Source organism: Bos javanicus, chromosome 19 (genome assembly GCF_032452875.1).
Source record: "Bos javanicus breed banteng chromosome 19, ARS-OSU_banteng_1.0, whole genome shotgun sequence".
In the NCBI taxonomy this organism is placed as follows: Eukaryota; Metazoa; Chordata; class Mammalia; order Artiodactyla; family Bovidae; genus Bos; species Bos javanicus.
The window spans coordinates 36,562,286-36,582,256 of NC_083886.1; the positions used below are offsets into that span (position 1 = coordinate 36,562,286).

Genomic DNA, 19,971 nt, shown 5'->3' on the forward strand with positions numbered 1-19,971 from the left:
CTATGACCCATGCATTCTCTTGGCAAAACTCTGTTAGCCTTTGTACTGCTTCATTTTGTACTCTAAGACCAAACTTGCCTGTTACTCCAGATATCTCTTGACTTCCTACTTTTGTGTTCCAGTCCCTTATGATGAAAAGGACATCTTTTTTTGGTGTTATTTCTAGAAGGTCTTGTAGGTCATCACAGAACCATTCAACATCAGCTTCTTCAGCATTAGTGGTTGGGGCATAGGCTTGGATTACTGTGATGTTGAATGGTTTGCCTTGGAAATGAACAGAGATCATTGTGTCATTTTTGAGATTGCACACAAGTACTGCATTTCAGACTTTTTGTTAACTATGAGGGATTTCTTCTAAGGGGTTTTTGCCAACAGTAGTAAATATAATGGTCATCTGAATTTAATTTGCCCATTCCGGTCCACTTTAGTTCACTAATTTCTAAAATATTGATGTTCACTCTTACCATCTCCTGTTTGACCACGTCCAATTTACCTTGATTCATGGACCTAACATTCCAGGTTCCTATGCAATATTGTTCTTTACAGTACTGGACTTTACTTTCACCACCAGACACATCCACAACTGGGCATTATTTCCACCTTGGCTCAGCTTCTTCATTCCTTCTGAAGCTATTTCTCCACTCTTTTCCAGTAGCATATTGGAAACCTACCAACCTGGGGAGGTCATCTTTCAGTGTCAGATACTTTTGCCTTTTCATACTGTTCACAGGGTTCTCTCGGAGAAGATAATGGCACCCCACTCCAGTACTCTTGCTTGGAAAATCCCATGGATGGAGGAGCCTGGTAGGCTGCAGTCCATGGGGTCGCTAGGAGTCGGAAATGACTGAGCGACTTCACTTTCACTTTTCACTTTCATGCACTGGAGAAGGAAATGGCAAGCCACTCCAGTGTTCTTGCCTGGAGAATCCCAGGGATGGGGAAGCCTGGTGGGCTGCCGTTTCTGGGGTCGCACAGAGTCGGACACGACTGAAGAGACTTAGCAGCAGCAGCACAGGGTTCTCAAGGCAAGGTTGCTAAAGTGGTTTGTCATTCCCTTCTCCAGTGGACCACATTTTGTCAGAACTCCCCACCATGACCCACCTGTCTTGGGTGGCCCTACAAGGCATGGCTCATAGTTTCATTGAGTTAGGCAAGGTTATGATCCATGTGATTAGTTTGTTTAGTTTTCTGTGATTGTGGTTTTCATTCTGTCTGCCTTCTGATGGAAGAGGATAAGAAGCTTATGGAAACTTCCTGATGGGAAGGACTGGCTGTGGGGAAAACTGAGTCTTGCTCTGGTGGGCAGGGCCATGCTCAGTAAATCTTTAATCCAATTACTCCTTTAATCCAGAACAAGACCAGGAGCTGACTGTGGCTCAGATCATGAACTCCTTATAGCAAAATTCAGATTTAAATTGAAGTATGGAAAACCACTAGGCCATTCAGGTATGACCTAAATCAAATCCCTAATGATTATACAGGGGAAGTGACAAATAGATTCAAGGGACTAGACCTGATAGACAGAGTGCCTGAAGAACTATGGACGGAGGTTTGTAACACTGTACAGGAGGTGGTGATCAAAGCCATGCCCAAGAAAAAGAAATGCAAAAAGGCAAAATGGTTATCTGAGGAGGCCTTACAAATAGCTGAGAAAAGAAGAGAAATGAAAGGCAAAGGAGAAAAAGAAAGATATACTCATCTGAATGCAGATTTCCAAATAGCAAGGAGAAATAAGAAAGCCTCCCTCAGTGATCAATGCAAATACATAGAAGATAACAATAGAATGGGAAAGACTAGAGATCTCTTCAAGAAAATTAGAGATACCACGGGAATATTTCATACAAAGATGGGCACAATAAAGGACAGAAACAGTATAGACCTAACAGAAGCATAAGATATTAAGAACAGGTGGCAAGAATACACAGAACTATACAAAAGAGATCTTAAAGACTCAGATAACTATGATGGTATGATCACCCACCTAGAGCCAGACATCCTGGAGTGTAAAGTCAAGTGGGCCTTAGGAAGCATCACTATGAACAAAGTTAGTGGAGGTGATGGAATTCCAGGTGAGCTTTTTTCAGATCCTAAAAAATGATGCTGTGAAAGTGCTGCACTCAATATGCAAGCAAATTTGGAAAACTCAGCACTGGCCAGGACTGGAAAAGGTCAGTTTTCATTCCAGTCCCAAAGAAAAGCCATGCCAAATAATTTTCAAACTACCATACAATTGCACTCTCACATGCTAACAAAGTAATGCTCAGAATTCTCCAAGATAGGCTTTAACAGTATGTGAACTGAGAACTTTCAGATATTCAAGCTGGATTTACAAAGCAGAGGAACCAGAAATCAAATTGTCAACATCTGTTGGATCATAGAAAAAACAAGAAAATTCCAGAAAAAAATCTACTTCTGCTTTATTGACTATGCCAAAGCCTTGATTGTGTGGATCACAACAAACTGTGGAAAATTCTGAAAGAAATGGGAATACCAGACCACCTTACCTGCCTGAGAAATCTGTATGCAAGTCAAGAAATAACAAAACTGGACATGGAATGATGGACTGGTTCCAAATTGGGAAAGGAGTAGGTCAAGGCTGCATATTGTCACCCTGCTTATTTAACTTATATTCAGAGTACATCATGTGAAATGTTGGGCTGGATGAAGCACAAGCTGGAATCAAGATTGCGGGGAGAAATATCAATAACCTCAGATATACAGATGACACCACCCTTATGGCAGAAAGTGAAGAGGAACTAAGGAGCCTCTTGATGAAGATGAAAGAGGAGAGTGAAAAAGCTGGCTTCAAACTCAACATTCAAAAAATTAAGATCATGGCATCCAGTCCTATCACTTCATGGCAAATAGATGGGGGAACAATGGAAACAGTGACAAACTTTATTTTCTTTGGCTCTAAAATCACAGATGATGACTGCAGCCATGAAATTAAGAGATGCTTGCTCCTTGGAAGAAAAGCTATGACAAACCTAGACAGCATATTAAAAAGCAGAAACATTACTTTGCCAAGAAATGTCCATATTGTCAAAGCTATGGTTTTTCTAGTAGTCATGTATGGATATGAGTTAGACCATAAAGAAGGCTGAGCACTGAAGGATAGATGCTTTTGAACAGTGGTTTAGAGAAGACACTTAAAAATTCCTTGGACTGCAAGGAGGTCAAACTGTAACCGGAGGGAGAGAAACAGGGCACAACTTTTGAAAGAATGACATAGCCAAAGGACACAATTAGAATTAGAACCAATAAAATAAAATTAGAACCAATAAACCAATTAGAATCAAATGGGACCAAGATGGCAGACAAGATTAGACCCTGATCTTCAATCAGCAAGTGAAATGACACACCCAGAGGTGCCCTGACAGTTCCAAAGCACTGTCAAAAGACCAAGGAGTGGGCCGTGGCCCAAATCCTGGAAACCGCCACGTCTTCCCAAAAACAGTTGGAATAATCCTCCCACTCATTAGCATATGAAGTTACCCAGCCTATAAAAACTAACCATGCCATATTTGGCCGCTGCACTAGCCCTCTGTGATGGCCCACACTCTGTCTGTTGAGTGTGCTTCTCCGTGAATCTGAATAAATCCACTTCTTACCTTTGTCACTCACTATATTCTTTCTGTGATGAGACATCAAGAACCTGAGCATTCAGTTGCTGAGTCGTGTCTGACTCCTTGTGACCCCATGAGCCGCAGCATGCCAGGCCTCCCTGTCCATCACAAACTCCCAGAGTCCACCCAAACCCATGTCCATCGAGTCAGTGATGCCATCTGACCATCTCATACTCTGTCATCCCCTTCTCCTGTCCTCAATCTTTCCCAGAATCTTCACATCAGGTGGCCAAAGTATTGGAGTTTCAGCTTCAACATCAGTCCTTCCAATGAACATCTAGGACTGATCTCCTTTAGGATGGACTGGTTGAATCTTCTTACAGTCCAAGGGACTCTCAAGAGTCTTCTCCAACACCACAGTTCAAAAGCATCAATTCTTCAGCGCTTAGCTTTCTTTATAGGCCAACTCTCACATTCATATATGACCACTGGAAAAACCATAGCCTTGACTACTATTAGGCCCTGAAACCAGGTACTGTGGGTTTTGGCTAGGTTCAAGTCCTAGCCATGGGTGCAAGTCCCAAGCAGAGTTTTGGCTGGGTTCGGGGTCCCAAACTAGGTTTTGGATAGGTTTGTGTCCCAGCACATGGGTTCAAGTCCCACTCTGAGATAAACGGTTTCAAAACTAGTCAGTCCTAAAGGAAGTCGGTCCTGAATATTCATTGGGAAGACTGGTGGTGAAACTGAAGCTCCAATACTTCGGCCACCTTATGTGAAGAGGCCACTCATTAGAAAAGACCCTGATGCTGGGAAAGATTGAAGACAGGAGAAGGGCATGACAGAGGATGAGATGGTTGGTGTTGTCGTCTGGGTGCAGGTTGGAAAAGAATTTCCAGACATAAGACAGAATGAGAGGGAAATAAAGTTTATTAGCCTGGGAGAGGCTGTTAGAACAGTGGGCCAGCTCAAGGGAGAACAACGTTGAACAGGGGTCCTTAGCCCACCTTTATACCCAGGGTACAAGGAGTGGGATAGGGGTCTTGTGGGTCATTTGCTGATTGGAAGAGGCATGTATACTGGGTGGGGGAAAAGTAGGGCAAATACCTTCTCCCTATGGGGTAGAAGGAGAGACAGATTATACAGTTCCATTAATAGTTACAACATGGGGGAGGGTCTGGTTTTTCTGTTCCTACATTCCAAGACCCTACTTGGTTTTATCTGCTCTTTTGTCCTTGGGTCACCGCAGTTGGATGGCATCAGAGACTCAATGGACGTGAGTTTGAGAAAGTTCTGGGAGATAGTGAAAGACAGATAAGCCTGGCGTGCTGCAGTCCATGGGGTCGCAAAGAGTCGGACACAATTGTGCAACTGAACAACAACAGGAAATGAGGTGGAGCCTGACTGCCGCCATTTTGGTCCGGTAACGGTTCCCTATAACCGCCAACGGAGCCATCCACCCTTTCCGTCGATTTCCTGACAGCCCATTGAAAGATTATACCTCAACTGCCTGTTGGTGAATGATTTGGGCCGTTCCTGGGTTTGGGCGATTATGAGTGGGGTGGGCAGGCACGTAGCGGCACTTCTGTTGGTGGGTTACAGGGTAGGATACCCCTTTAGCACCAAATCCTGAGACTTGCCCATAGAAAACGGGAGCGAGACACCGACCCCCGAAAAGCCGGGCCCCTCCCTAGTTTCAGGGACCCATTGTCCCACCTCGTGGGTCGGGACCTCCTGTCTGTCACAGCCCCCAGCCGACGTGCCAGCAGGGGACGCCGGAAGTGGTCGCAGGCTGCTGACGTCCTACTGGCCCGCCTACCTGCGAAGCATTCTGGAAGTGCAGTCTCCTGTTGGCCAGAGTGACCTAGAGGGACGGGTGGTCTCTCGGCGATGCGGGCTGAGAAGGGCGATGTTTCTTTCCCCTACAGTGAGGGAAGGGGGTTTTGTGGGGATGAAGGAGCAGGAAGAAAGCAGCATCATCATGGCACTCAGTGCTGGGAGGGTCAGCCAACTGCCCTCAGCGCTTTCGGAGCCCTGGCCTCGGAGCCTGATTGGCCCGGTCGCAAGGAGACTTCTTGATTGACAGTTGAGAGCCCTGACAGAAGGGCCATTCCTGAGGGCCATCCGTGGATCCGGGCCTTTGCCCAGTCCTACGGTGCTTCCCCAACCTCCCACTCTGGTTTAGGTCTCTGGTGCTAGAACCCTTGCGAGTGCCCGCCCGGAGGGCCTCACTCTTTAGTTGGGGGGCAGGCTTTGAATCTCCCGGCTTTCAATGTCAGTTGAAAAAGAAAAGTGAGTAACTTGTGGGAATCAAAAATGCGACATCTGAGCAACAATAGCAGAAAACTGTATTGCATAGGGAGCTATATTCAGTATCCTGGGACTAATCATATTGGAACAGAATGTTAAAGTGTGTATGTGTATCACTGAATCACTTTGCAGTACAGCAGTAATTAACACAACATTTTAAATAGTCTATATCCTGGTGGCTCAGACCATAAGGAATCTGCCTGCAATGTGGGAAATGGGGGTTCGATCCCTGGGTTGGGAAGATCCTCTGGAGGAGGAAATGGCAACTCACTCCAGTATTCTTGCCTGGACAAAAGCATGGACAGAGGAGCCTGGTGGGCTACAGTCCATGGGGTTGCAAAAAATCAGACATGACTGAGCAACTAACACTTTCACTTTATACAACTTAAAAAATTAAGAACAAAACAAAAAAGAAAAATAACAGTGACATCCCATTCCCCAACAATTACCAGGAGGACGGAATCCATTTCACACAGAACCAGAAACCCAGAGGGAGGAAAGGAAATCAGAATTTAAGAGGATTCCAGGCTGCAAGCATGTTCTGGTCCCTCAGTTATGAGGCTTGCCACCCTCAGTCTGCATTCAGTAATACACCAGTTAACATTTGGACCCCAAAGTGCCTTACAACCTCAAAATAACTAACTACCGTCCATATTCCCTTTGTAGATTAGTAGTCCTGAGGCAGGAGGCAGATGAACTCCCAGGGTAAAGCAACTGGAGATTCATTCCCTCTGGACTGAAACTCTAAGACAGGAATAGCAGGACAATTAAGGGAGGAGGCTGGGCCATGCCCAGACCACGTATCTCTCATTACTGAAATCCAGAGACCTCCCCAACCACAAGTGGGCAGAAAGCCTCCGGACTGCAGGCCAAAGGGGGAGCAATGTCAGGGAACACCCAGATATGTTTGTGGTAGGATCCATTTTGGCTAAGAGATATGTGTGCTCACATGGAAGGATCCTGAGATATATCAAATACAGACTGTGAACCAGGCAAATCAAAATTATTGGCCAAAGGAAAACTGGAAGAAATGTCCCATATAAGTGATTCAAACTGCCAAGAGGGCACAACTCAGGGACCCTCTTTCTGAGTCTGCCCCTTGCCTATGCACATGTACTGTACTTTTTTTCCTCTTAGTAAACATTTTACTTGCTTCACTACTTTCTGTCTTTGTGGAAATTCTTTTCTGCAAAACCAAAGGGCCAGGGCACTTGTCCCTGATCACTGGTCTAGTGGCTAGGATCTGGGGCTTTCACTGACGTGACCCAGCTCAATTTCTGGTTGGGAACTCAAGCTTCGCTCCAAGCCCTTGCAGGCTGAGGCCACCCAAGATCAGTCTTGCTGCTAAGTCACTTCAGTCGTGTCCGACTCTGTGTGACCCCATAGAAGGCAGCCCACCAGGCTCCCCCGTCCCTGGGATTCTCCAGGCAAGAACACTGGAGTGGGTTGCCATTTCCTTCTCCAATGCATGAAAGTGAAAAGTGAAAGTGAAGTCGCTCAGTTGTGTCAGACCTTTAGCATGGACTGTAGCCCACCAGGCTCCTCCATCCATGGGATTTTCCAGGCAAGAGTACTGGAGTGGGGTGCCATTGCCTTCTCCGAGATCAGTCTTATGACTTCATAAATCAGAACCTGAATTACAAGGGGGGGCAATTAAGTATTCATAACCACAAATTTATGATGATGCTTCCAAGTTTCATGTCTTAGGACTTGCCTGGTGTTTCAGTGGCTAAGACTCCATGCTTCCAATGCAGGGGGCCTGGGTTCCATCCCTGCTCAGGGAACGAGATCCCACATGCTACAACTAAAGAATCCACATGTTGCAGTGAAGATCTTGTGTGCCACAAGATCCAGTGCAGCCAAATAAATATATTAAAAAATAAAGTTTTATATCATAAACTTTCCTCAATAAAAGGTTATTAATAGGAGGGGGAGAAAGGATAAATAGGCAGAGCACAGAGAGATTTTAAGGCAGTAAAAATATATTATAATCATGGATATACATCATTATACATTTGTCCAAACACTCAGAATATAGAACAAGAGTGGACCCTCAAGTAAAGTGAGCTCTTGGGGTGATTATGATGTGTCAGTGTTGTTTCATCCTTGGTAGAAAGTGTACCATCTGATGAGTGATGTTGATAATGGGGGAGGAAATGAATGTGTGGGTTCCCAGGTGGCTTAGTGGTAAAGAATCCACCTGCCAATGTAGGAGACGGAGGAGATGCGGGTTCGATCCCTGGGTTGGAAAGATCCCCTGGAAGAGGAAATGGCAACCCACTCCATTATTCTTGCCTGGGAAATCCCATGGTCAGAGAAGCCTGGTGGGCTACAGTCCACGGGGTCACAAAGAGTTGACCATGACTGAGCCACTGAGCACGCAATGCATGTGTAGGGGCAGGGAGTGTATGGGAAATCTACCCTCCCAAACTTCAATTTTTAAAAAGTCATTAAAAAGAAAAGGTTTTTAACACTTAATTTGTGCCCAAAAGGGTAAGGTAGAGAAACATAGTTCCTGCCCTCAAGAACCTGCCAGTTGGATTTCCCTGCTGGTCCAGTGCTTAAGAATCCACCCACCAACGTGGGCAAGGAAATGGGTTTGATCCCTAATCCAGGAAACTTCCACATGCCATGGAGCAACTAAGCCTGTGAGTCACAACTATTGAGCCCAAGGTCTAGAGCCCATGAGCTGCAACTACAGAGTCCATGTGCCTCGACTACTGAAGACCATGTGCCTAAGGCCTGTGCTCCTTATATTCTGCAGTTAGCTGTTACTATCCACAGTTTTATCTTTCACATCTAGGTCTACAATCTGTGGTGCCCTGTACCAGGTGTGAGGTCTTGTACAAAGGCCACAGATGCAGAGCTCCACGCCAAGGTCATCTCCGGAACTGACTAAGTCTCACTGTAACTGTTGCCCAGAACCCCCCTAGGCTTTACTGGCCACCTTCCTGACCCCATATTAGGTAAAAATACCCACCCAGGTACTCACCCTATAGTGCCTTAACCAATCACCTAATGCCACCCTTCCAGCAGGAATTTTTCTCTTGAGACTATAAAAATTGGCTACAAACCCATAAAAGGGGCTTCCCAAGTTCAGTGGTAAAGAATCCACCTACCAATGTAGGAGACGCAGGAGATGCAGGTTCATTCCCTGGGTTGGGAAGATACCTTGGAGGAGGAAAGGGCACCCCACTTCAGTATTCTAGCCTGGAAAATTCCATGGACAGAGAAGGCTAGTGGGCTACAGTCCTTGGGGTCCCCTAGAGTTGGACGCGACTAAGCACTACTAACCCATGAAAAGGGTCTTCTCTCCCAGATTCAGGATGTTGGCCCACTGTTCTAACAGGTCTCCTGCTCTAATAAACTCTATTCTACTCTCATTCTGTCTCATGTCTGGAAATTATTTTCCAACCCTTGCACAGACCATGACACAACCCATTTTGCATTTATTTTCTTGCATGAAGTAGGGGTTACGGTTCATCCCCCAACCCTGACAACCAATTCAACAGATCAAGCTCTTTTTCTTGCTAAGAACTTTCCTATTGCATTACTGGGACTCTTTTGTGAGAAAACACGTGACTACATACCCCAGGGTTTGTTTCTGGCCTCTCTCTTCTTTCCCATTGATCTTTTTATTTATCTTTCAGCCAATATGACACGGCTTTAATCACTAAGGGTTTATACTACCTAGCATACATTCTCCGGAGAAGGCAATGGCAACCCACTCCAGTACTCTTGCCTGGGAAATCCCATGGACGGAGGAGCCTGGTAGGCTACAGTCCATGGGGTCACGAAGAATTGGACAGGACTGAGCAACTTCACTTTCACTTTCATGCACTGGAGAAGGAAATGGTAACCAACTCCAGTATGCTTGCCTGGAGAATCCCAGGGACGGGAGTCTGCTGGGCTGCCGTCTATGGGGTCGCATAGAGCCGAACACGACTGAAGTGTCTTAGCAGCTTAGCAGCAGCATACATTCTCAAGACTTCCCAGGTGGCGCTAGTGGTAAAGAATACATCTGCCAATGCGGGAGACGCAAGAGAGACGACTCCATCCCTGGGTCGGGAAGATCCCCTGGAGAAGGAACTGGCAACCCGCTCCAGTATTCTTGCCTGGAGAATCCCAAGGACAGAGGAGCCTGGGCGCGCTACAGTCCATAGGGTCGCAAAGAGTCGGACACGAGTAAGCCGACTGAGCACACACATTCCCCAACTCTGTGTTCCCTTCCCTCCCTTGCCCCCACACCAGCAGAGTGCACGAAACTCACACCGTGACTTTCTTAATTTCCCTCCGGAATATGGAAGTAGGACCTGTACACCAGAGGACAATGTTCAGACCGCTCCCATCCCGCAGCGCCTCCCTGTGGCCTGAGGGGCGCACGCGCAGTCTCACGGCCGTGATTGGACAGAGCCATACCACCAGGCGAGGGAAAAATACGTCACTGGCGGGCTGTTGGCGTTGACGCGTCATGGTCTCCGCAGCAACCAGGTAGGGCTGCAAGCGGGGGAACTTCGGTGGCTACTGGGGTCCCGCTCTAAACTGAGGCGCGCGGCAGATCCCGGTTCGAGCGCGTCCCGCCCTCTTGAGGGGAACGAAGCGATGTGGAGGCTGAGCAGACGCGGAGGGGCGCCCGCGCCGGAGTTCGGGCTCGGCGGTTTTTTGGTGCAGAGCCTCGCCTTCGCTACTCTCTGAGCCTCGGTTTGAAAGTGAAAGTGAAAGTCGCTCAGTCAGACTCTTTGCGACCCCATGGACTATACAGTCCACGGAATTCTCCAGGCCTGAATACTGGGGTGGGTAGCCTTTCCCTTCTCCAAGGGATCTTCCCAACCCAGGGATCGAACCTAGTCTTCCGCATTGCAGGCGGATTCTTTACCACTGAGCCCCAAGGGAGCCTCGATTGGCTTGGCCACAAGTGGGTGTAGGCGGGCGGCTGATCCGGTTACCCAGGTTTCCCCGATTCCGCGCCAGGCATGGCCGGGGCTTGAGGCACACGGCCCGTGCAGAGTTAGGGCAGCAGGTACCCTTGTTCGGAGGCGGAGCGGGGTGGTGCCTGCTGCGCGCCCGCGGGACGGCCACGGCGTCTCTGGCTCTTGTGGCCCTTTCTCTGCCTTCGCCAAGTTGTGCGGCTTGGACTTGTGTTCTGATGTGCAGAATGCCCACCTATGAGTTTGTCGAGAAGCGTGATGAGATTGCACGTGGATGGTACACGATCCAGGAAGTGCTTTTGATATCTCCAACCCGTGTGTGTGGAAAACAGAGAAAGTTAGTTTTTAGATCTGAGGGAGGACGGAAACAAAGTTAAATGGGGTGTACTGAGGAAAGTGGAATGCCACAGGAAGGGTGAAACTGGTGACCCTGGGCTCTAGAACTGGAGGACACGGGAGCAAAGGGACATTTTGTCATTAATGCATGGAGTTTCCTACTAGGAAGGAACGGCAGTTGTCCTAAAGGCGAAAGCCGATTGTTCCAACTACATGTGGCACAGAACAGGCTCAACAAATGGTACCCATAGAACCCTATAGTTTGCTTTGCTGTAGTGGTTTGAGTTGACAAGTTACTTTTGAAATAACTTTTGACCTTCATATACGCGTGTGTTTAGTGAAAATAATCCTTGGTTCTCTTAATGGAATTACCAGGAAGTGCTTTTCACATCTTCCAACCTGTGTGTGGGGAAAACAGAGAAAGTCAGTTGTTAGAAAAGTGGCAGATAGAAAAAAGGATCCTCAACATGGTGATACAAGGATTGCTAAGTTGTGTCCGACTCTTCGTGACCCCATGAAGTGCAGCCGGCCAGGCTCCTCTGTCCATGGAATTTCCCAGGCAAGAATACTGGAATGGGTTTCCATTTCCTTCTCCAGGGGTTCTTACGGACACAGGAATAGAACACATTTTGCCTCCCGCATGGCAGGCGTATTCTTTACCACTAACCACCAGGGAAGCTGTGATTTAGGGATAGAATCAGCAAAAATGATCTAATTCTTAAGAAGGATAGGCAGGGAACTAACTTTTTTGAGAGCCCACCAGAATGACTGTGTGGATATCTCTTACTCCTAATGCAGGAGAGTGTAGTGAGTGGCATAACTGTACTCCAGACCGTTTTGGGTGCTGAGAGCACCCACAGCCAATAAATGAGGGAAGCAGGCTTTTAAAGCTAGGCTTCTGGACTTATCTGGTGGTCCAGTGGTTAAGAATCCACCTGCCAATGTAGGAGACTCGGGTTCAATCCCTGGTCCAGGAAGATTGCACATGCTGTAGAGCATCTAAGTCTATGAGCCACAATTAAGCCCCTTCGCCACAGCTGCTGAGCCCGAATTCTAGAGCCCATGCACTCCAACTGGAGAAGCCAGCAAAATGAGAAACCCACATACCACAACTAGAGAGTGACCCCTGCTTGCGGCAACTAGAGAAAGTCTGCACACAGCAACAAAGACCCAGCACAGCCAAAAATAAATAAATAATTAAAAAATAAGGCTAGGCTTCTATATAAAACATACTCATTCCAGTATAGGCATTGCTTTTGAAGAGGTCTTTGCTCAAGAATTTATATTTAAAGGTAATCTGAATTGTTGCCATAATACATCTTACCAGCCAGATGGAGGTTCCCAACTTTTTCTTAAGGCAATGAGGCTTCCATTTTCTCCTGTGGCTTATGTTGGGCGGGAGTGAGATGGAAGGAAGGAATAGGGTTGTGATTAGGCCTTGGTAAAGGGTGACCAGTGACACTGAGTGCTCCTTCTTGCTGGGATTCTCTTGGTGGCATTTTGCTATGCCCTGAAGCAACATGGTGAGATTTCCAGATTAACTGAAGTATATGTCATCCTAATAGGGCTTGCTTTAAAGGAAGGCATCCTAAAAATGGGTATACATGGAATTAGAGGACCATTTAGTTTAATCATTTTTCTTTGCAACATTTGGAGATTCTTTGGGATCATATATTTTGTTCTAGTTCAGTTCAGTTGCTCAGTTGTGTCCAATTCTTTGCAACCCCATGGACTGCAGCATGCCCGGTTTCTCTGTCCATAACCAACTCTTGGAGCTTACTCAAACTCATGTCCTTCGAGTGGGTGATACCATCCAACCATCTCATCCTCTGTTGTCCCCTTCTCCTCCTGCCATCAATCTCTCCTAGCATCAGGGTCTTTTCCAATAAGTCAGTTCTTCGCATCAGGTGGCCAGAGTTTCAGCTTCAGCATCAGTCCTTCCAATGAATATTCAGGACTGATCTCCTCTAGGGTGGACTGGTTGGATCTCCTTGCAGTCCAAGGGACTCTCAAGAGTTTTCAACACCACAGTTCAAAAGCATCAATTCTTTGGCACTCAGCTTTCTTTATGGTTCAACTCTTACATCCATACATGACTACTGGAAAAATCGTAGTTTGACTAGATGGACCTTTGTTGGCAGAATAATGTTTCTGCTTTTTAATATGCTGTCAGGTTGGTCATAGCTTCTCTTCAGGGAGCAAGCGTCTTTTAATTTCATGGCTGCAGTCACCATCTGCAGTGATTTTGGAGCCCAAAAAAATAAAGTCTCTCACTGTTTCCATTGTTTCCCCATCTATTTCCCATGAAGCGATGGGACCAGATGCCCTGATCTTAGTTTCCTGAATGTTGAGTTTTAAGCCAACTTTTTCACTCTCCTCCTTCACTTTCATCAAGAGGCTCTTTAGTTCTTCTTTGCTTTCTGCTATAAGGGTTGTGTCATCTGCGTATCTGAGGTTATTGATATTTCTCCCGGCAATCTTGATTCCAGCTTGTGCTTCATCCAGCCCAGCATTTTGCATGATGTACTCTGCATATAAGTTAAATAAGCAGGGTGACGGTATACAGCCTTGACATACTCCTTTTCCTATTTGGAACCAGTCTGTTGTTCCATGTTCAGTTCTAACTGTTGCTTCTTGACCTGTATATAGATTTCTCAGGAGGCAGGTCAGGTGGTCTGGTATTCCCATCTGTTGAAGAATTTTCCACAGTTTGTTGTGATCCACACAGTCAAAGGCTTTGGGGTAGTCAATAAAGCAGAAGTAGATGTTTTACTGGAATTTTCTTGCTTTTTTTGATGATCCAGTGGATGCTGGCAATTTGATTTCTGGTTCCTCTGCCTTTTCTAAATCCAGCTTGAACATCTGGAAGTTCACGGTTCATGTACTGTTGAAGCCTGGCTTGGAGAATTTGAGCATTACTTTGCTGGTGTGTGAGTACAATTGTGCGGTAGTTTGAACATTCTTTGGCATTGCCTTTCTTGAGGATTGGAATGAAATCACCTTTTCCAGTCCTGTGGCGACTGCTGAGTTTTCCAAATTTGCTGGCATATTGAGTGCAGCACTTTAACAGCATCATCTTTATTCCAGTACATTAATTAATAGGGTGGGTGGGGGTTTTTTACTGTAAAAAACACAGACTCTGGGGGAAAAAAAAACATTTAAACCATTGGCAAGGATCTTTGTTGTGATTTTTTTCTAGGTTGTAGATAGATTAGGGATCTAAGATCATGGCATCTGGTCCCATCACTTCATGGGAAATAGATGGGGAAACAGTGGAAACAGTGTCAGACTTTATTTTTGGGGGCTCCAAAATCACTGCAGATGGTGACTGCAGCCATTAAATTAAAAGACGCTTACTTCTTGGAAGGAAAGTTATGACCAACCTAGATAGCATATTCAAAAGCAGAGACATTACTTTGCCAACAAAAGTCCGTCTAGTCAAGGCTATGGTTTTTCCAGTGGTCATGTATGGATGTGAGAGTTGGACCATAAAGAAAGCTGAGTGCTAAAGTATTGATGCTTTTGAACTGTGGTGTTGGAGAAGACTCTTGAGAGTCCCTTGGACTGCAAGGAGATCCAACCAGTCCATTCTAAAGGAGATCAGTCCTGGGTGTTCTTTGGAAGGAATGATGCTAAAGCTGAAACTCCAATACTTTGGCCACCTGATGCGAAGAGTTGACTCATTGGAAAAGACTGTGATGCTGGGAGGGATTGGGGGCAGGAGGAGAAGGGGACGACAGAGGATGAGATGGCTGGATGGCATCACCAACTCTATGGACGTGAGTCTGAGTGAACTCCGGGAGTTGGTGATGGACAGGGAGGCCTGGTGTGCTTCGATTCATGGGGTCGCAAAGAGTCAGACACGATTGAGCAACTGAACTGAACTGAACTGAATGTGTGGCATATACTATGCCATGTAGTCAAAAAGAAAGTACGTTTTTAGTTCCATTTTTACAGATGAAGAAATTGAGACTTGGGGAAGTTAAATGGTGTGTCTAAAAAAGGAAGATCTAAGCGAAGATGGAAACAAAGTTAAATGGGGAGTTCTGGGGGATGTGGAATGCCACAGGAAGGGGGAAGCAGGTGACCCCGGGATGCTGGAGGACACTAGACCAAAGGGCCATTTTGTCATTAAGGTATGGAGTTTCCTACTAGAAAGGAAGAGCAGTTGTCCTAAAGGCGAAAACCTGTTGTTCTAACTGCATGTCCTGGACTGAGGTCAGCACTGCTGGACCAAGGTCCTTTAGGTTTTGAAGCCCAGGTTTGGAATTTCCTTCCCTGAAATAATGGATTCCTCACGTGCTTTGCTTTGAGAGAACCTGACGCTGTGCCCAGAGTCCAGGAAGTAAATATGTGATCACCTCACATCCTCCAAGAGGCTTGGTTCTATGCTGTTGCCGTTTAGTTGCTAGGTTGTGTCAGACCCTTTGAGACCCCATGGCCTGTAGTTCGTCAGATAGACAGATCTATTTCATGATTCTTTTAGATGATACATTCCTGTAGTATCATCTAAAAATATTTTTTTATTCTGTAACTTCCCTGGTGGTCCAGTGGCTGACTCTGCACTTCCAGTGCAGGGGGCCCAGGTTCAACCCCTGGTCAGGGAACTAGATCCCACATGCTGCAACTAAGTTCTCACACTGCAACTAAGAATTCTTCTTGCAGCAATGGAAGATCGAAGGTCCTGCGAGCTGCAACTAAGACCTGGTGCAGCCAAATAAATAAAAATAAATAAATATTTTTAAAGTATTTTTTATTCAGATTTGCAACTATATGTTTGCATTAGGGAGCTATAGTTGTGCCTGAGTCTAGAGCATGGAATGTGTTTTCCCTACCACATACACTCCTCTTTTTCTCCATTTTCTAAGAAAATAATATTTAATAGTCACCGAGAGTCTTAGTGCTATGCTAAGCAGTTATCGGATTATTCAGTCCTACAATAATCCTGTAAAGTAGGAATATTTATCTTCATTTATAGTGGAAGAAGTGAACTCAGGGATGGGAAGAAATTTATCCCTGAGATAGTAAGGGCAGAGTCAGTTTCATGTCACTCCGAAAGCTAGTGCTTATCTGTATATTTCATTCATCCCTTCACTCACACATATTTAAGGAACAGCTGGTTTGTACCAGCAGTTGCTGTATATTGGAGATACAATGATGGCCAAAGCAGATACAGCCCCTGTCCTCAAACAGCAACTTGGGTTGAAGTAGCAACTCATCAGCAATGAGTCTAGCATGGGAGACAGAACGGAAATAGAAAATGACCAATTAAACACTGACGGTGGTGGTGGTACCCACTGTGGGGACAGTAGAGGGGGCTGTGAGGATGTATAATGGGGCCACTGGCAGCAGCTGAGGTGAGGAAGGACAGGGTCAGCTTTCCTGAGCAGGTAGTATTCAGCTGAGACCTTAAGGACAGACTTGGAGTTCAGCTGAGCAAAGAGTGAAGAGAAGGAAGACCCACGTGAGACCCCAAGGGTCAGAGGGGCCATGTCTGGTCCTTATGGGCCAGCGGTAGAGAGTGCTTCCAAGGCAGACGCAGACGCAGCTTGGAGCTCATTTGAGCAATGCTGCGCCCCAGGGTGTATTTGTTTCCCTGGTAGCTCAGTTGGTAAAGAATCTGCCTGCAATGCAGGAGACCCTGGTTCAATTCCTGGGTTGGGAAGATCCGTTGGAGAAGGGATAGGCTACTCCCTCCAGTATTCTTGGGCTTCCCTTGTGGCTCAGCTGGTAAAGAATCCACCTGCAATGTGGGAGACCTGGGTTTGATTCCTGGGTTGGAAAGATCTGTTGGAGAAGGGAAAGGCTACCCACTCCAGGATTCTGGCTTGGAGTATAGTCCATGGGGTTGCAAAGATGTGGACACACCTGAGCAACTTTCACTTTCATATAATCAACTCCACAGACTGTGTCATTATTCCAGCTCCTGGTCTCCTCCTTCGGACATGGTTAGGCCTCTGGTTGCCTTGGCTGGGGGCGGGTGTCTGGAGGAGCAGAGACCTCAGTGTCGGTAACTTGTGTGGCAGAACTGATAAACAGGTATTGCCAGTGTTGTATTTCATCCTGTTTGTCTCTGGTTTGCAAAATTATTTAACATTTTTTAGTCTCATGATGGTCCAAGTCCTATGTTAGCTACCTAGGGTACAAACGTACATTTATTTGCCTTCCATTTAAGAGGCTACAGTTGTTCTATCAATATTACTCTTCAGATGTGTTTATTTACCACCTGCTGTGTGCTGAGCATTGTGCTAGGGACATAGCATGAGCAAACAGACATGGTCTCTGTCCTCCTGGAGTTTAAGGCCCCACTTGGGGCTGGAGGACAGAGAAGCAGGGGGAGTGAGTCAGGGAGATGGGGCTGGACAGGTAGGCAGGGGTCAGACCTTGCAGGCCTTACAGGTCGTGACAGTTGTCCAGGGCTTCTGCTCAGAATGGCGGGAGGCCATTGAAGAATCTCAGTCAGGAGAAGAGAACCAGCAGGTGTATTTATGAAAGATCACTCTAGCTCCTCCTTTGGTGGAGGTGGAAGTCATGGGTGTGAGAGCTATTTAAAAGGTAGGATCAGTGGTAATACGTTCATTCTGGGCTGAGACAGAAGAGGGAAGTTCAGGGCTGATTTGTTTTCTGACCTGTGTGCCTGAGATCAGAACCCAGAGGAAGGACTTAAGTTCAGTTTTGAGTAAGATGGCTTTGCAGTAATCCAGGTGGGGTGTCACACAGCATGTGGAATCTTAGCTCCCCAGCCAGGGATGGAACCTCTACCCCCTGCAGTGGAAACGTGAAGTCCTAAGCCCTGGGCTGCCAGGGAAGTAAGTCCCCACCTTTTCCTTATTGAGGGAGCTGTCAAAGTGGGACCAATGAAGTGGTCTAATGAGAATACAGTTTAGCTACATTTATGTTGAGGAAAGATAAAAATAAGATCTCCTGCCACCCTGGAAAATACCGTCCACAAATGTGGAGAAGAAAGTATTCTGTTATTGAACAGGCACTAACGGAAAGTGGGATGCAATATAGGTAGTCTGCTAATGAGAGGAGGAAACAGAGAACAAAGCCTTACCATTTACGGACCATTGCATACATAGTCTCAAGGCTAATGATAGTTTGTCTCCTTGTAAAAAGGTGAGACAGCACCATTTCCTGTCTGTGCTTTCATCCTAAATTCACCTGGTGATTGGGGTGGCCGTCTGTGCTATGATTCTGAAGGAAAAATAAAGCATCCTTAGTTTCTTATTTATTTATTTGGCTGCACTGGGTCTCCATTGCTGTGCCTGCACGTTCTCCAGTCGTGGCGGGCGAGAGCTACTCCCTAGCTGTGGTACGCTGGCTGCAGTAGTTGGGGCTCGTGGGCTCTAGAGCACAGGCTTAGCAGTCGTGCCCCATGGGCTCAGTTGCTCCATGGCATGTGGAATCGTCCCAGACCAGGGATCAAACCTGTGTCCCCTACACAGGCAGGCGGACTCTTAGCCACTGAACCATCAGGGAAGTTCATTTCTGGAAGAGGCTGAAACTAATTAGGTGAAGTTTGGTCACGTGGGCCTCAGTATCATTGACTCCATTTTGAGCATACTTTCTTGTTTTAACACCAGTTCTTTAACACCAGTCTCAAAGCATGAGACCTTTGGTAGGTAATGTTATGATTTTATGCAGAAATAAACCCTCCATTTGTCTGCTCCGCAAGCTTGTAAATATGGGGATGGAAAGTGATACTGAATGGCACTGTAAATTCTGCTCGGAAGCTAAGGAAATTCAATGGCCTCTCTTTTAGATTCTACCTGAGCTGTCCCTCCCGTCTTCTGAAGTTCAGGGTAACCTGAGACTTGGCTCCTAAACTGCTTACTGGAGATTCAGATCTGTTGATGGCAGCTGAAGTGATTGAGTATTGCTTACCAGTAGTTTGGATTCATTTGCTGTAATCAGCTCTTTTTTTTTTGGCTGAGCCATGTTCCATTTCTCTCATCAGGGACTGAACTTGCACCCCTGCGGTGGAAGTGCAGAGCCCCAACCACTGGACCGCCAGGAAAGTCCTCAATGAGTAATTTTTAAATTATGGTAATTTTTTTCAGACAGTGTTTCTCAAATGGTTACTCTTCAAAAAGTTTGTTTAGAATTTTTTTTTTAATATAACTTTGTAGGAAAATGTCTGTTATATTCATTGGTGTGTTGCATGTTGTAGAAGGGTCTCAGTTAATGAAAAAAGAGAAGGTTGATTCATTGTTCATTGGTGAATGAAAAGAGATAAGGAAATTTAACTACAGTTGACCCTTGAATAACATGGGTTTGAACTACAAAATCCATAGGTTTAGAATAGGCAGGTTATTAAACAAAGAATCAAAAAACAAAAACAAAAACAAAAAAACACCAGTAACTATACCAGTCTCCAAAAGGGAAAATCAGAATCTAGAGTTGCTGCAACATAGTATCAGAATGACACTGATGTAGTAGTATCAGTTGTAGTATCAATGTAGTATCAGTTGTTCAAAAAAAAGTTATAAGATTGAAAAAAACAAGAAAGTGTGACTTGAACTTAGGGGGTAAAAGCATTCCATGGACGCTGACCCTGAGTTGGCCCAAATGTTGGACTTAGAGGACAGAGACTCCAAAACAGCTCTTATAAATATGTTCAGATAACTAAAGGAAACCATGTTTAAAGAGTTAAATGGAAACATGATGACATTTATCCTACAAATACACAATCTGAATAAAGAGAGCGTATAAAAGAGAGCCAGGTACCAACTCTGGAGCTGAAAGGCACAATAACTGAAATGAAGAATGCTTTAGATGGACTCAGATGCTTTTGAACTGTGGTGTTGGAGAAGACTCTTGAGAGTCCCTTG

At 45.8% G+C, this 19,971-nt stretch overlaps 1 protein-coding gene and 1 long non-coding RNA gene across 5 annotated transcripts in view; one reads left to right on the plus strand and one right to left on the minus strand.

The window, feature by feature from the left end:
• Positions 1-279: 279 nt before the first annotated feature.
• LOC133232199 (uncharacterized) lies at positions 280-10,278 on the minus strand. The gene is made up of 3 exons (XR_009731338.1): positions 10,144-10,278; positions 5,383-5,485; positions 280-4,934 (listed from the first exon to the last, which is right to left on the minus strand). It is a non-coding gene; the product is annotated as an uncharacterized LOC133232199 (long non-coding RNA).
• The window catches only part of DHRS7B (dehydrogenase/reductase 7B), a 47,147-nt gene continuing 37,446 nt past the window's right edge, over positions 10,271-19,971 (plus strand). The window contains exons 1-2 of one of the 4 annotated variants that reach the window (XM_061391304.1): positions 10,326-10,364; positions 13,991-14,067. Coding sequence is in view for 1 of the 4 variants with exons in the window: in XM_061391300.1 (XP_061247284.1) it covers positions 10,345-10,364 (20 nt within the window). In the remaining 3 variants the exon portion in view is untranslated. Of the gene's footprint in view, positions 10,365-13,990; positions 14,068-19,971 lie in introns of those variants that run through there. The other 3 variants (XM_061391300.1, XM_061391301.1, XM_061391303.1) reach the window with 3 other exon arrangements.